This window comes from Amblyomma americanum, chromosome 7 (assembly GCF_052857255.1).
Source record: "Amblyomma americanum isolate KBUSLIRL-KWMA chromosome 7, ASM5285725v1, whole genome shotgun sequence".
Taxonomy (NCBI): Eukaryota; Metazoa; Arthropoda; class Arachnida; order Ixodida; family Ixodidae; genus Amblyomma; species Amblyomma americanum.
Window position 1 is genome coordinate 76,506,154 of NC_135503.1, and position 15,119 is coordinate 76,521,272.

At 46.5% G+C, this 15,119-nt stretch overlaps 1 protein-coding gene across 1 annotated transcript in view; it reads left to right on the forward strand.

Moving 5' to 3' along the window:
* Nucleotides 1–15,119, forward strand: part of LOC144097243 (uncharacterized) — a 201,351-nt gene that overhangs the window by 110,082 nt on the left and 76,150 nt on the right. The window contains exons 12-13 of the mRNA XM_077629987.1: nucleotides 8,520–8,630; nucleotides 11,840–11,920. Coding sequence (XP_077486113.1) covers nucleotides 8,520–8,630; nucleotides 11,840–11,920 — 192 coding nt within the window. The remainder of the gene's footprint in view (nucleotides 1–8,519; nucleotides 8,631–11,839; nucleotides 11,921–15,119) is intronic.

The window sequence follows — 15,119 nt, forward strand, 5'->3', positions numbered from 1 at the left end:
GTCTTCTCTTCTCCACCAATCATCTCTCCACCTCACCGAATGCTTCTCCACCAATCATCTCTCTCCACCCCAACGAATGCTTCTTCTTCCTCTTCATTATTCTTCAGTTAATTCGCGTCGTCTTCCTCACACCTTTTTCTTTTAAAATTTAGTTTAGGCTCATTAATATATGTGACACTCTTGCGTCGCAAGTTGCGTCGTCTCTAAGTTAACCTCTCTTCAACGCAAAACATAACTTCTTAAATGGCACGACACTTATGGCCAGATAACTTCAGCTTGCCTTCATTTGCTATCGTGCATTTTTAAGGCTGAAGCTAAAGCAGATATGGCATGACCCTCGGCGGATGGTATGCCATAAACGAGATCGCTTTCGCTTTCGAAGTTTAACAGACCCGCTTCGGTGCGGGACAGCCGAGAGAAGAAAAACAAGGGTATCAGCGTGCTGTCTCGCATGGACCACGAGGAGTGCTGACCAGCTGGTATGGCAGGCGTATCACAAGTGCTTTATTTATATCCGAATAAGATCGCGGAGAGCGCGCGCCTCGGAGCGCACGTGAAGGTGTAAAGTGCTCACCGCGGCGGCGAGTAACGCGAGACGCGCTGGCGGTGAACGCGGCCCGCTCGCGCATGGTGCGTCGCTCGCCTGAAGGCGCTTCACCAGCACAGTGGCGTGTCTACAGTTGTCGCTGGAGTGTTAATGCAGAAATTGCACTGATTAAATCAAATATAACATGCACATCACATCGGAAACAACCGGGCATGATCCTCTGACGGCCACAAGGGTCAGGTACCGCAGGGGTGCTGCTGCGTCGGGAATTGTTTTAACTCAGGGCTGTTCTGGTGATTTCCAGATCGGGTTGTCACAAGCTCCTATGCTGGTGATTACGTCTGTCAGAGCGCTGGCAAGAGTGACTGCGACCGAACCACAGCGAACAACTAGCTCACTTGGGCATGTGCCGCCCCGGCTGCGTCAAGAAAATCTTTTCCCACGAATACCTGTTCGACTACTCGACGTTCCCCTGCTTTCCTGCACTGCAAATCTCATTAAGAACAAGAACCCTGCATTTCGTCTGGCCACAGTGTCGGCACTACCGTGCTCTGCGGTGAAGGGGCGTTAAGAGACAACGCAACTTGCGGCGTGAGAGCTCAAATTCAAAAATTCTTTTCTCACTTTAAACCAAAATTACCTCGATAAAAAAAATCAGAAATGAAAGGCAATAAACTGTTTACGTAACCCGCTATCGTATGTATTTTTTACTTGGGCTACCTTACGGTAAAATTTACGAGTGTCTTTGGCTCAATACGCAATTTTTGCAACTTCAGAATTTTTTTACCTTGATGTGCGCAGTTTAATCACCTGTAACATTTGTTATAGGCACTAGACAGCTAAATAAACAAAACGGCTATTTCAAAACTTCCGAGAGCAAGTTCATATTTAAAACAAAAAACGACAAATCTGGAACATTTTATTAGATTTTTAAGTTTTTTAATTATTTATGCTGTATAAGCTGCATGCTTCGAATTATATCGAAAGCCAGAATCTGTGCAAATGTTATAGAAAAAATTGTGAGTGTTTTGTATAAATTAAGATTTATTTATTTTTGAGCAGTGCCTTTTTTCTCGCCTTTTCTAAATATTCAAACTGCCCTCACCTCAAGAACAAATTTTTTCGAAAAACATTTCAGGCTTTGCTTACACACATTAGGGTAAGTTTTCACAAATATTTTTGAACAAATTGGAGATGGTAGAGCGCAACGTCTGGGACGTTTGGCGTGGAATGACCTAGAAAAGAACGTCTTGCAAGGCCTGCGTCGCGAACAACCAGCGGTACAGTCCAGGTACGGACAAGAGGCAGCGGTCAGTCCAGAGCAAGCACGAGGGTCGGAGCGTTGTCGTTGTCTTCTTCTTAAGCGCCAGCCGCTGAAGATACTGGAGCCGGAGGCCTGTCTTACGTAGGAAATATTTTCTTGGATGATACACTTCGAATGCTCTGCTGTTAAGAGGGAATCCATCCCCCAATGGGAAATATGCAACAGAGATCGCGTAAGAGAAATAGGACCAGGTTTGCTGTGCTTGCTCGGTTTGGGAACGGCGGGTCACTAGACGACCTGGTCTACGGCAGAGATGAAACTACGGGGATGGTGTCTGCTGTGTTGCGGCACTGGGCACTGGAATATTTGCCGCGCTGCAGATTCTGACCATCGGTTTCCGGGAAACACTCGTTTACCACAACTATAGCTTCGAACTGTTCCGTATTAACTTGCGGCCTGCTGACGTTACTTGAGAAATTGAGGCGACATGCTCGGAAGGGGCGTGCTTGCCATCACCCGAGCCAGGACGAATTAATCGGAAAAGCGGATACGTGAGCATCTTGTAAAGTCGGCGTTTGCAACCATTTTCAAGGGAAGAAACTATCCGCATGCTCGTGACGCTTCGAAGATGAGTCCATCGCACTGAACTAGGCCAGAAGCATGCGCTATGCGTTGCATCGTCATCAGCGGCCGCTCTTGGCCTTTGTCTCTATCCTGAGAGACTTGTTTTCCCCGCCCAACAACTTAACGGCGACTACATCGTCATAACTACCCCAGCACGTGACAAGGGTGAGGTACAGTGACAGAAAACGAGGAAACAGAAGCCTACGTGCTGAGATGGTTTCGAGTTGCTTATTTCAGCAGTGCCCTGGGCCCGAGGTTATGAATAACAATCAAGAACCTTAAGAGAATTTTATTGCTTTTTAGTGCACTGAGGAACTCTGTATGAGCAGCGCCTAGGCAGAGTAGTACAGTGTTGCCGAACCGTGATAAATTTTTCATGCTATGGTATAATTGAAACTACAAAGAGAACATGAAAAAATAAATTCGTCTATGCAAAATATGGCAGTTATTAGCGATCGAGTAAAAGCTGCTCGCAGCCGAATCAAGACAATGAAAGCTATGATCTTCAAGAAAGTGCGGGTAGTCGGTGTGCTGGGCTGCATATTATTAGCTATGGCACAGTGTCTAATATATTTGTGGAATGAAAAAATTCAGAGAGGCATTTTGTTGACCTAAAGGGCGGTGAGGCAAAAGCCTTTAGCGCGATGTTGCTGCTTGCGTCACAGATGAGTGGTTAAGATGTTAATTAAGTACACAACTCTTTATGAATCTTAAATGCTGGAGACACTGGACGGCGTTCGGGAGGTATTCGTCTGATTTAACGCCTTTCTGCAAGCGCTCTCCAGCATCCTAGACAAAGAAAACTACATATGCGTTGGCATGAAGTAGCGTAGTCGTTAGCACGCTCAGCTGCGAATCGGAAGGACGGTGGTTCGAATCACATCGTGCACAAAGATTTTGTCTTATCGAGTTGAAGAGCGTAACGGGAGGACGCGAGCATGAACTATTAAAGACTTTCGCTTTCATATACGCTGCTCTCTGTCGGGGGAGATCCCGTGCTTGATAACCATGCTCCTCGATTAGATATGTTTCATACCTGACGAATCAGGAACTTCGAAGACAAGCCGATGTTGCCTAACCTAACGAAGGTTAATGAGTACTTTTGAGCCAACCTCACTCAAAGGCCCAGTAGAAACATTTTGATTGTCTTATTACTACTCCGAACCTACAGAAATCGGACATGGAGGAATGTCATTAGAGGGTGGCTGTCCAGCTGTTGCCATTCAAAAACCATGTTGACGTGCGGAGAGCTGCTGTGCTTACTTTTCAATAGAAAGAAAGGACATTCAGTTCTCCATAAATGATACAAAACTAGTTGCAAGAAGTTTTTATCTACGAAATGTGCATCGGAATAAAAGGATTTGAAGTCTTGTTTCTTATATACTGTTTCCTTGGGATTTTGCCCAGTTTTTGCTTACTTACGATGTTACATTGAGGTCTCAATCACGCAAAATCACTAAAAGCAGAGCTCATGAAATTATTTCGTTCTTTCTTTTAGTATCAACTGTCAAAATAAAAACTAAATATCCATAAACTTTTCGTATGAATCAAACTAACGTGGATCAACTGTACGGTGCAATTTAGCTTGAAATAATTACTATTCGTATGTTGACTCAAAAGAGATGCCTGATTATTTATGAGCTCTTTATTTATTTATTTTCAATATATTCTCTGCTGTTACCAATTCTAAAATTATTTGTTCAAAAATGTTTTATTGGAGAAAGAACATTCGGCACAGGCAATTAAAATAGCTTACATATGGGAATGCGAGAGCATGTCGTGGATGTAACATAGACGTTTGGTGGCGGTTTGTGATCTGAGTGTTTCAAGCGAAGATTTTTATTTTTTTTTCTAAGTATGACACCATCCATAAACCAAGCGCGCGCGTATGACACCACTCGGAACGATGTACTACAACTAAATCTTCCATCAGAAGTTTGATGCGAAAGTCTGGGAAGTCGCACAGCTCAAGGTACATATGATGTGGTCGGTTCGAATCCCTGTCGGAAGCTAGCTTCAAACTTGACTAGCGCTGCAGGCTATATGAATGCGAAATCTTGTGACATCACGAGGAACGCTGTGCGACGAACGGTTGAATCACAATTTTGGTACGAATGTCGCAAAAACTGGTGCCACATATGTGTACGTCGGCCAGTTATCTTATCATCATCATCATCAGCCTGACTAAACCCATGGCAAAGGCCTCTCCCATGTATCGCCAATTAACCCGGCCCTTTCCCAACTGCGCCCACCCTGTGCCTGCGAACTTCTTAATCTCATCCGCCCACCTAACCTTCTGCAGCCCCCTGCTACGCTTGCCTTCTCTTGGAATACACTCCGTTACCCTTAAGGACCAGCGGTTGTCTTGCCTTCGCATTGCATGCCCTGCCCAAGCCCATTTCTTCCTCTTGATTTCGACTAGGATGTCATTAACCCGCGTTCGCTCCCTCACCCACTCTGCCCGCTTCCGGTCTCTTAACGTTACACCTATCATTTTTCTTCCCATGGCTCGCTGCGTGGTCCTTAACATAAGCTGAACCGTTTTCGTTAGCCTCCACGTTTCTGCCCAGTAGGTGAGTACCGGTAAGATACAGCTGTTGTACACTTTTCTCTAGAGGGATATTGGCAAAGTGCTGTTCACGATCTGAGAGAACCTGATATGCGCTCCACCCCATTCTTATCCTTTAGTTATTTCCCTCTCATGATCTGGATCAGCTTTCAGTACCTGCCCTAAGTATTCCTTTAGCACTTCCAGTACCTCGCTTCAAATTGTGTACTGCTGTTTCCTTGCTAGGCTGTTAAAGGTTACTTTGGTTTTCTGCGTGTGATTTTTTAGACCCATTGTTTTGGCTATTAAACAGCAGTTCACAATATATATATATATATATATATATATATATATATATATATATATATATATATATATATATATATATATATATATATAAGCCTTTAATAGCTCATACTCCCGATCGAGATCATGTCCGTCCGTTACATCCCCAACCATAAGTCACAACAACGGAAGTGACGTCACACCATACGTCCATCCGTTAAGCTGTTTACCTCGATAAGGAAAAAAGTTGTTTAGGCACGATTGAATTCGAACCACTATCCTTCCGTACCGCAGCCGAGCGTGCTAACGACTACGCTACCTCCTGCCAGCGCATATGGGCTCCTCCCCGTCTAAGACGCTAGAGAGTGCTGGCGGAAAGGCGTCGAATCAGACGGACGCCTCCCAAACGCCCTCCAGTGTCTCCAGCATTTAATATTCACAAACAATTGCGTACTCAACTAACATCTTAACCACACAGCAGGGATACAAGCAGCAAGAACGCGCTAAAGGCTTTCGCCTCACCACACTTTAGGTCATCAAAGTGCCCCCCCTCCCTGAATTTGTTTTCTTTCCATTGCTGAGATTCTCTGTACCATCTGCGAGTACACACGCACATACACACTCACGCAGGCACGCACGCCCATACACACACGCGCGCGCGCGCTCGCGCGCACCCCCGATTTCTCTTGACTTCAATCACAAGCCTCCGATGAGCAAAGCGATGAGCATCCGCGCTCAAAGCTAGCAGCAAGCGGCGGCTTACCAGAGATCGAGCGGCCAAATGTATAGACAGTGCGAGCACCGCTACATTGTGAATTTGAGAAGCGCCTCGCGTGCGGAGCAAGGACTGACAGCCGCCCCCTCAGTGGATTTCACACAAGCATTGTAAGGAACGGTACATCTGCCCTACTAAAGCCCACCTTGCGACGAATTGTTTTCCGATTCCGCTAACTCGACAAAGGCTGAGGCACTAGTTGCCGCAGGCGCTGACCAAATAGCGCGAATGAGCACACGGCCACCGCAGCACAAGCAGCCCATTGCTGCTTCGGATGGAATGAAAGACTCCAATGGAGCAAAAAACTCAAGGACGGAGTTCAGTACGTCGCAGCGCAGCGATGCGTTTGCTAGTGAGCTCTGGCGCTGAGTGCACGGCCCTAACCAGTGCAGTAATCTCTGGTGCAGTCGTGAGCGAGGTCGCAGCGCTTAGGTACACCTAGTACCTGTAGACAACGCTGTAAGCGCTAGGAGGGGTTTGACATTTAATTTCAAGGTCGTCAGTGACTAATGTGTGCGCTCGCTGGAGATTTCAGGCAGCAATAGGTCCGGCATACGCAGAGACAACGAGTGGTGCTGGGCTAATGCGCACACATGTGTTGTCTTGAATGGTTGTCTTCTACGAGTGTTTTGCGGAAATGGATCATGCGTGGCCTGTTGTTGTCTTTCATTGTGCTACGTCGTTTCTTTGAGCATATTTGAGCGTATTTATATCTTTCATTGTGCTACGTCGTTTCTTTGAGCATATTTGAGCGTATTTATATGTCACAGTAGGCAGAACAAGTTAACGGTCGCATGCGAAGAGAACCTACAACGTTAGGCTTTTGCGTTCGTAAAGAATGCAAGATCAACAGTGCGATTTCATCAAGCCCATTCCCGATGCGCGAGCTTACCATAAATAGCCCAAGCCGCCATCTTGCATCTCTCTCAAGTGCCAAGTTAAGTGAACTTACAGGGTCTGCACTTCGGCACCTCGAGTGACATTTGGCTTATGCGGTGCAAAACGAGAAAGCAGCGTGCACTGGTAGTTTAAAAAATGGCGAAAGAAAATGATCGTATTTTAAAACGTAGATGGAAGAGGAATGAATGAATGAAAAACGTTATTGGTTCCTTTAGGAAGTAGTAGCGGTAGAAGACGAAGTCTTCGTCTTGAAGCTTGGGTCCTCCTTGGCCGTGGGTGGGCCCCTAGTCCAGGGCTCCACTGAGTCGGGCCACCTCGCTTGCGTGTGCTATGAGGGCCCTTTGGACCCCTAGCTCGCAGCTGGTGAGCCGGCTCTCCCATTGCTCCGCACTTGGTGTTTTGTGTTTGTGGAATGCTTGATTTCTTCCGCACTCCCATGTGACATGATATAGTGTTGAATTTTTTTCAGAATTGTCTGTTTGACGCATCTGGAAGAATCAAAACAAACGTGAACAACTTCTCGAAACGAAAGAGAGGACGTTTTCAAATTACTAAGATACTGAAAGTCAAGACCGCCGAAGATTTAGCTAATCCAGAATTCTGATTACAAGCAACATGGCGGCATGCAATGGCCGTGGGGCAGAGAGCAGCAGCGATAGCGGCGAGTTCGTGGTGATCGGAAGTATCTCCGATGCCGCAAAGACGTTTAACATCACGACTAGTGTGGTCAGCACATGATCACCCCATCAGCTGACTCGCAAACACAAACATGAACTGAATTAAAATGACGTCGACGCATTGCCGCATGAAGCCTAGCGATGCTAGTTGCGTACATAACTATTTTTCAATTCCCAGTTGCTATGCTTATTACTAAAAGATAAATTTCTCATAGCTGTTCGACAGCTAAACTAAGCATTTATGTGTCTTTTAATATACATTACATTGTGTGCATTTCAAAGTGTTGCCGGTGAGCCTGCGCAGTTGGCCAGCAAAGCATTGTTCCATGAACGCACCTTCTGGCTAGAGTGAGGCTTCAGGCTCTAGTAGATACACATAGCATTGTCGATGAATTACTGGGGACTAAAGTTTCCTGGACGCGAGTTCTAGGGAAAAAGTTTGTTGCAGCTCCACCGCTTTGCCCAGTCGCCTGATATTGTAAATAGAGGAAGCAGTATTTAGGCCTTTCGTGTCTTCATACAATATCAGGCGTCTGGGTAGAGAGGTGGAGCTGCCATAAACATTTTCCCTGGAACTCGTGTCCGGAAATTTTTTGTACCCAGTAGTGCATTTGCGGACGCAATGCTATGAACCACGCTTCCGTGTTCAAAATATGCTATTTTATAGAGTAACGGAAATAAATGTTTTTTTCTTTATGGGCAACAGTAAAACTGCATTCCTTGCACAGGCATAAAATATCCATTGCTTTTCGCTATGTTAAGCGTCTGAAATCTATCCACTGTAGCATGGTCCATATTCTTCTGTCCGTGATGGTATATCTCCTTGTAGGACGCTTGATTTGCACGCTCCATTTTGCCCAGTGCGGCCGCTGCTGACTTTGGTGTGCCGCTGATCGCAGATGGCGGCCTTCCTCGACGCACAAGTGCGCCAGATGCTGGACTCAATGGCCTTCTCGTACTCACTGTCCACCAGTGCAACCGAAGAAAACAGGATCGCATTCTACCATAAGGTAAGTTGCGTGCCGGTGCAAAACCGGTGATTTCTCTAACGTTGAGGTGAATTCATCGGTGGCCGTGCCCAAGGGGACACCTGCGCGCAGAGGGCTTTAGGCAGCACAGCTGCGCGAAGACTGGCAATGAAATGCTGCACTCAGTCGGTTGTGCCGTCCGTTAGAGCTGTTTGAGCGTACCGGATAGCTTCGTTTTCCCGCATAATATTTGCAGCACCGCTAGTTCCGCCCATCCGTGGCGACCAAGGTTCAGTGCAGGTGGCAGCGGCGGCCGCGTTTCAGTGGAGGTGAAGCGCAATACGCCTGTGCTCTCTGCGATGACACTGCACTTCATCTGTAGCCTTTCGCTACAGCGTCTCTGAAAGCATGATTTGGACGTTGAACCTCTTAAACCACACCCAGTAAGCCGAACAACTACGTCCTTCTCGCACTCTGCTCTGTGCCTTTGCGACCAGCGGGCGAAAAGAGCGGCACAGTAGAGAGTCAGGTGCGGTGGTCTGATGTGAACAGTCAGAAGAAAGCCGCTCTATTGAAACACTATTGAACTGCTGCTTGTGCATGTATGAGCGCTCTAGCGGAGTGCAGTGATGGTTTGGCAGGCTACCGCTACTGTGAACTCCAGTGGGGAAGCTGATATTCTTGCAGCAGCAAGGTTGGAGAGCTGCAGTCATATTTTTATTCAAAGAAGGACACGCTAAATCCAATCATTAAATAATGAATGAGCCCCGTACCAAGTTCTACTGCAGTCACATCTTATTTATTTTGTTGTAGATACCTCAAGGGCCCTTTGCTGAGGGCTTTGTATGAGAGGTACATTTCTTTGGGGGCCACCGCTATAGGGGAAAAAACGCGGCTGTAATGTCCAAGTTATTTGGCCCATATATGGACGTATTTAGAAACATTAAAGGCGATATGTTTGAACAAAAACGTCACAGACTTTCCCGCAGGAAACACTTTTTTTTTACTGCAGAAAGAATACTGCTTTGTGGAAGTGCCTTTCCGTCCAGGAAACTCCGAGCCAACTAATGTTAATGACGGACAGTCGAATGCATAGATTTTTCCGGCGTGGGGTTCTAATATTCACGCATTAATAATATAGGCGCGCTTATAGTAACCAGTAACAGCTCTCGTGTGCGAAACGTATCAACACCAGCCAAATTACAGGCAACGTTTGCTGAAAAAGTACAGTAGCCCGCTAGTGCAAGAATAAACACAAGTCCACCACTGACCAGGGCTGCTGGACTCTGCGGCGAGACCCCCGGCCCCAACTTTAAAAATCTCGAGCGCTAAATAAACGCGCACCCTTAGCGTAAAGAAAAGAACGGAGATTTACGTGGTTTCGCGCAATGTTCATTCCAGACAGGGCAAGCGGAAAGCGCCTAGAAGTGTCAGGGTGGTCAGGGCCGCCTTTAGGAAAAAAAGTGTGGAAAGAGAAAATAATGGTGGAAGAAAGATGGCGAGGAAGAATGAAATTAAAAAAACAAACTGAATCAGTAGAATGCACTAACAGGGTAAAATGGAAATAATAGTATTTACAATAAAGAGGCAACTACGTTGAAGTAGAGAAGACTAAAATTGCTACGTGCGATACATATGGGGAGCACTTGGTTAGATGGTTTTGTGAGGTTAATCGATCCAAATCGATTTAGGCTATGAAGAACGCCGTAGTGGAGCTGTCCGGAGAATTGCGACCACCAGGGGTTCTGTAACATGCACTGACTTCGCAGATTATAAGGGCCTCTAGCATATCGCCTCCATCGAAATGCGGCTGGGTGCAAACCGGAGGCTTTCGGATGAGCAGCAGAACACCATAATGACTCAGCCACCGGGTGGCCACACATGGCGAATGGTTAAAATATTTGACCTTAGAATAGCAAAAGCAGGCCATTTGCTAGACAAAAGAACATCAGGCAGGAGGCAGTAGAAGGTGCATGTAAAGTATGTGGTCAGTTCTGGAAGCAGTGAGAAACATTTTCTCATGGGCATTCAAACGGGCAAAGAGATGCGAGAAGCCAGCCTCATGAATGTATTGTATACTACTTTTACAGTGGCATTTGACCGGTTAAAGGGTTGATTATAGAGGCCAACTTCATTGTGAAAATAAAGCGAAAACATACGGTGGCACTTCACGATACTTGTTAGAAGTTTCGGTGAACATAGAAATATCCAAAGTATTAGGAATCATTCTAAGTTTCCAAGGACTTATTGATTTCTTGCCAATAAGACCTCCAGAGAATCCTTGAAATAAGAAGTAAACGTACTCGGATTCGCAATTCAGACAAGGTTGAAGAAAAATGAATACCATTAAAATCAGCACAACTAGCAACAAGATCTGCCGGTTCCTTCTGATCAACGGCAGAAGGTTCTCAAAGGAGATATAAAGAAGAATTGGATATAAAATGACATAAACGTGCTATCAAAGAAAGAAATCCTGAATGACGTTATAGGTAGCATTTGACAAGGGTGGTAGCAGTGTCAGACGGAACAGGAACTATGAAGCAGAAAAGTGATGAGTGATCTCTAAATGTATAAGGGGCCTTAGGCGGGCTTTTAGAAGGGTGTAAAATATCCAGCAGTGATGTAAAAGAGTCGTGAGCGTAGACTGAATGGACTTTTAACAGGTGCGGGAGAAAATAGCAAGTGTAAAAGACAGGAGGACGGCGGAAACATGAAAGAGTGGCGCTGTTCCATCAGCGTAGATGCACATACCTTTTTCTCGAAGCGCCACCCGTTTTCTGTTAAGCCCTGTAGCATGCTTGTAGATCCTAACATCCCGAGCTGCTCTTAGCTTCGAGAGGTTTAGAATACCGGGGATGCATAACAAGGCAGAAGACATGGCCCATAGGCAAATCCCTTTGGTCTCTTAGCTTTTGACGAAGGATGTACTTAACTCATTGGCAGAGCCACTGGAAACCTAGCCGCACCCGCTCGCCCTACGTGGTGCTTTGACAGGTTGCGTGTGCTAGAGTCTCGAACAGTGCGATGGCAGGGGGCGTCAGAATAGACCGGTGGGGGCTCACCAAGGCATCTGCATCAGGTCAGGAGGAAATATCCGTGGCGAATCTGTTGTCAAGGCAAATCTTATTGCAGGTTACCAGCAAGTAGAACTGAACGAACGTGCTACGTCTAATTTCCAGCTGCTCAAAAACACTGCAGGGTGCTGTAATATCTGCCAATATTAGCGCATTGTTATTGTTCTTTCTCAACAGACATTAAACGTGACGGTGGCTCCAGGATTCTTCAACAACACTGATGGTCTCACCGACGCCGAGACCAAACTACTTACTGAGGTACGTGGACCGTAGAACGCTAGCAGTAACGCTAGATGCGAAGAGCTGGTGCGCGTATGGAATTTGCGCGTGCAAAAGCGCCTAGCGTGTAGACTTCAACGTCGCAGCTGCGCGATCACCGCCGTTGCCGCTGTGGACATTTTCTTTGTGTAGGCCATGTCTTCTAAGGAACGGGGTTGGCGGGTTGTGATCTCGCCCGACGAGTGACACGCCTACGAGTAGTTTTAAAACACCGTTTCATTCCGGAACAACAAAACAGCTCTCAGAGTGCACAGAACAAAACATAGCGGTCACGCACAACATGGGTTCAAAGGCTGTCGAGAACACAATGCTTTGTCTTCAGCAAATGAGGCTCAAGCACCTGGAGGCTGTAACACAACTTAACACACTGAGGCACGTACTGGAGGTTCTACTCGGTACAAGTTATCAGGGTACCTCGTTGCGCCATTCACATAAAATATCGCTTTCATCTACGAATCGCAGCGGGTTCGCAGTGGCTGCACCACTGGTGACTGCGCCACTTCCTCGTTCATGAATATTTCGTTAGCGATATATCCTGGGCCACCAAGAGCATGGTAGCGAACCAGCAACACTCTCGCAGAAATCCCTCGCGAACCACTTTCGTCACTCATATTTAGCCTATCATATCTATCGCGATCCGATGCATGTCAACGCCACGCCTCGCAAGTAATAGTTGACGCGCGCCTGCACTCCATCCGCGCAACATTGTTTTTTACTATTAACTAGAGGGAAAGCTGGGCCTGAATTCATTTTGCCCCATCGCTTGGAGCCATTTACGCAGAAAGCTAGGTTTGTATAGCGGGAACCTAGGTATTGAAACCTGAAAGAACACAAAGTCTTCTGTGACCACTGCACAGTTCTCGTGGGAGTCTCGGAGACACCTTTTAGAGGTGCGAATCACTTTGACAAGTGTGCCACTTATGTTAACAGCACTCATCGATGAATTCATTAGCTTGATTTTGAAGTCTGGCAGCGCCTGCATATTGCATGGAGAAGCGACTTCCAACTCATGAATTCACAGCAGTACCCGCACGTTGCACTTGCCAGCATTACAGGGGATAGAAGGGGGAAGTGTGAGGAGCTGGCGCGGCCGGCATGGGGAGCATTGAGGCCTTTCAGGAGGAACCGCCAGGCGGCGCTTGACGACGTGTAAACGTCGCCGAGTCATTACCGGGACTAATATACGCGGATGATATAGTGCTAATGGCTGACAGCAAGGAAGATTTGCAGAAGCCGATCGACATATGTGGTACAGAGGGAGATAGATTAGGTTTCAGTTTTAGCAAGGGAAAAATCTGCAGTCATGATATTTAATGTTGAGGGCGGAGAGCATAGAATACAGGAGTTTACGCTAGAAGTGGATGAGTACAAGTATCTTGGGGTGTGGACAGATAACGGTGCTGAGTATCTGACAGAGCATGAAAATATGTAATGAATAAAGCTAGTAGGAGTGTAGCTGTCATGAAAAATAGTGCACTGTGGAATTACAATAGGTATGAAGTGGTAAGAGGGATCTGGAAAGGGGTGATGGTTCCTAGCTTGACTTTCGGTAATGCGGTCTTGTGCATGAGACCAGATGTTCAAACAAGGTTGGAAATCAGACGACGCGGAGTAGGGAGGCTAGCTTTGGGAGCACATGGCAATACACCAAATCAGGGAGTACAGGGTGATATGGGATGGGCGTCGTTCGAGAGCAGAGAAGCTAGCAGTAAGATAGTATTTGAGGAGTTATTGAGAAAAATGGGGGAAAAGCAGTGGGCTAGGAAAGTTTTCACATACCTGTGCATAAGGAATGTGACACGAAATGGAGAAAGCGAACAAGAAAATTGACAAGCAAATATCTGGACAGCAGTAGGGGGCAAATCAGCAATTATCGGTTAATAAAAAGGTTAAAGAAATAGAAAGAGCTCCGTGGAAAACAGCGATGCTGACGAAATCAGCACTCGCAACATACAGGATCTTTTAGCAGCAAATTGCCAAAGAATATATCTTTGATAATTGTAGGGGAAGCTCTTTGTTGCTTGAGGCCAGGACGGGAGTATTGCGGACTAAGACGTATAGAGTCAGGTACCACGAGATAGACACGTTGTGCGTTGAGTGCGAAGTGGAGGAGGAAACGGCTGAACACTTGATAGTTTTCTGTAAAGGGCTTCACCCTACAGTGATAAGCAGCGGGGCTGATTTATCCAAGGCATTATGGTTTTAGGACAGTGAAGGGAAAGTAGATTTTAAGCGGGTAGAAGTAACCAAGCGAAGGTTATCTGATTGGAGGCTAAAATAAAGACAAGAGTAAAATTTCATATGTCATGGCTAGGTGGCTTGAGCCACCGCCCGATTTAAAGGGTTCAGCCTTATCCATCCGTCCGTCCGTCCGTCCGTCCGTCCGTCCGTCCGTCCATCCATCCATCCATCCATCCATCCATCCATCCATCCATCCATCCATCCATCCGTCCATCCATCCGTCCATCCGTCCGTCCGTCCGTCCGTCCGTCCATCCATCCATCCTCCCATTCATTCATTCATTCATTCATCCATGAATTCAATCCATCCAATCCATCCATGCGTTCGTCCGTCCGTCCATCCATCCATCTGTCGAAAGGCAAGCCGCCTTGACTTCGCTACGGCGTGCACCGTGCAACACGTATTTCTGTCAGTTTTACCTAGAGATGCGCTTGTTATTTCCTGTGTGGTGCACGCGTACAAATGCCCAGAAAACAAAGCCACCGTTTTGTGCCTGGGTGCACAAAAAGCTATAATTCTTCCAAGAAGAAATTATCACTGTTTGGTGCTCCGAAGGATAAGGCGGCGTGGTCATGCTTCAGTCTCTAGAAAGGTTTAGGCATCAGATATGCGGCGCCTCTGCCTCAAGAGGCAACGTGAGGGCAGCGCTCTTGTCCAGTTCGTTACAGCTGATGGAGCTTCATGGAACCAACGCTCTATGCGGCGCATGCTTGGAATATCTAGCTCCTCGAGCTCCATGAAGCCGTCTGTTTCTCATCTTGTTGATAACGAAAGACGCTTTTCTTCCTTTTTCCCCCATTTAGTGAAATGCGTAAGAAATGGTTTCCTGTAGGCTTTCTACAAAACTTCGCATGGTGCTGACTACGTTGAGCACATCAGGGTTGCACTCGAGGAAGATGAATGTGCAGTCATTCTAAAGGTTATGCCAAAAATTACC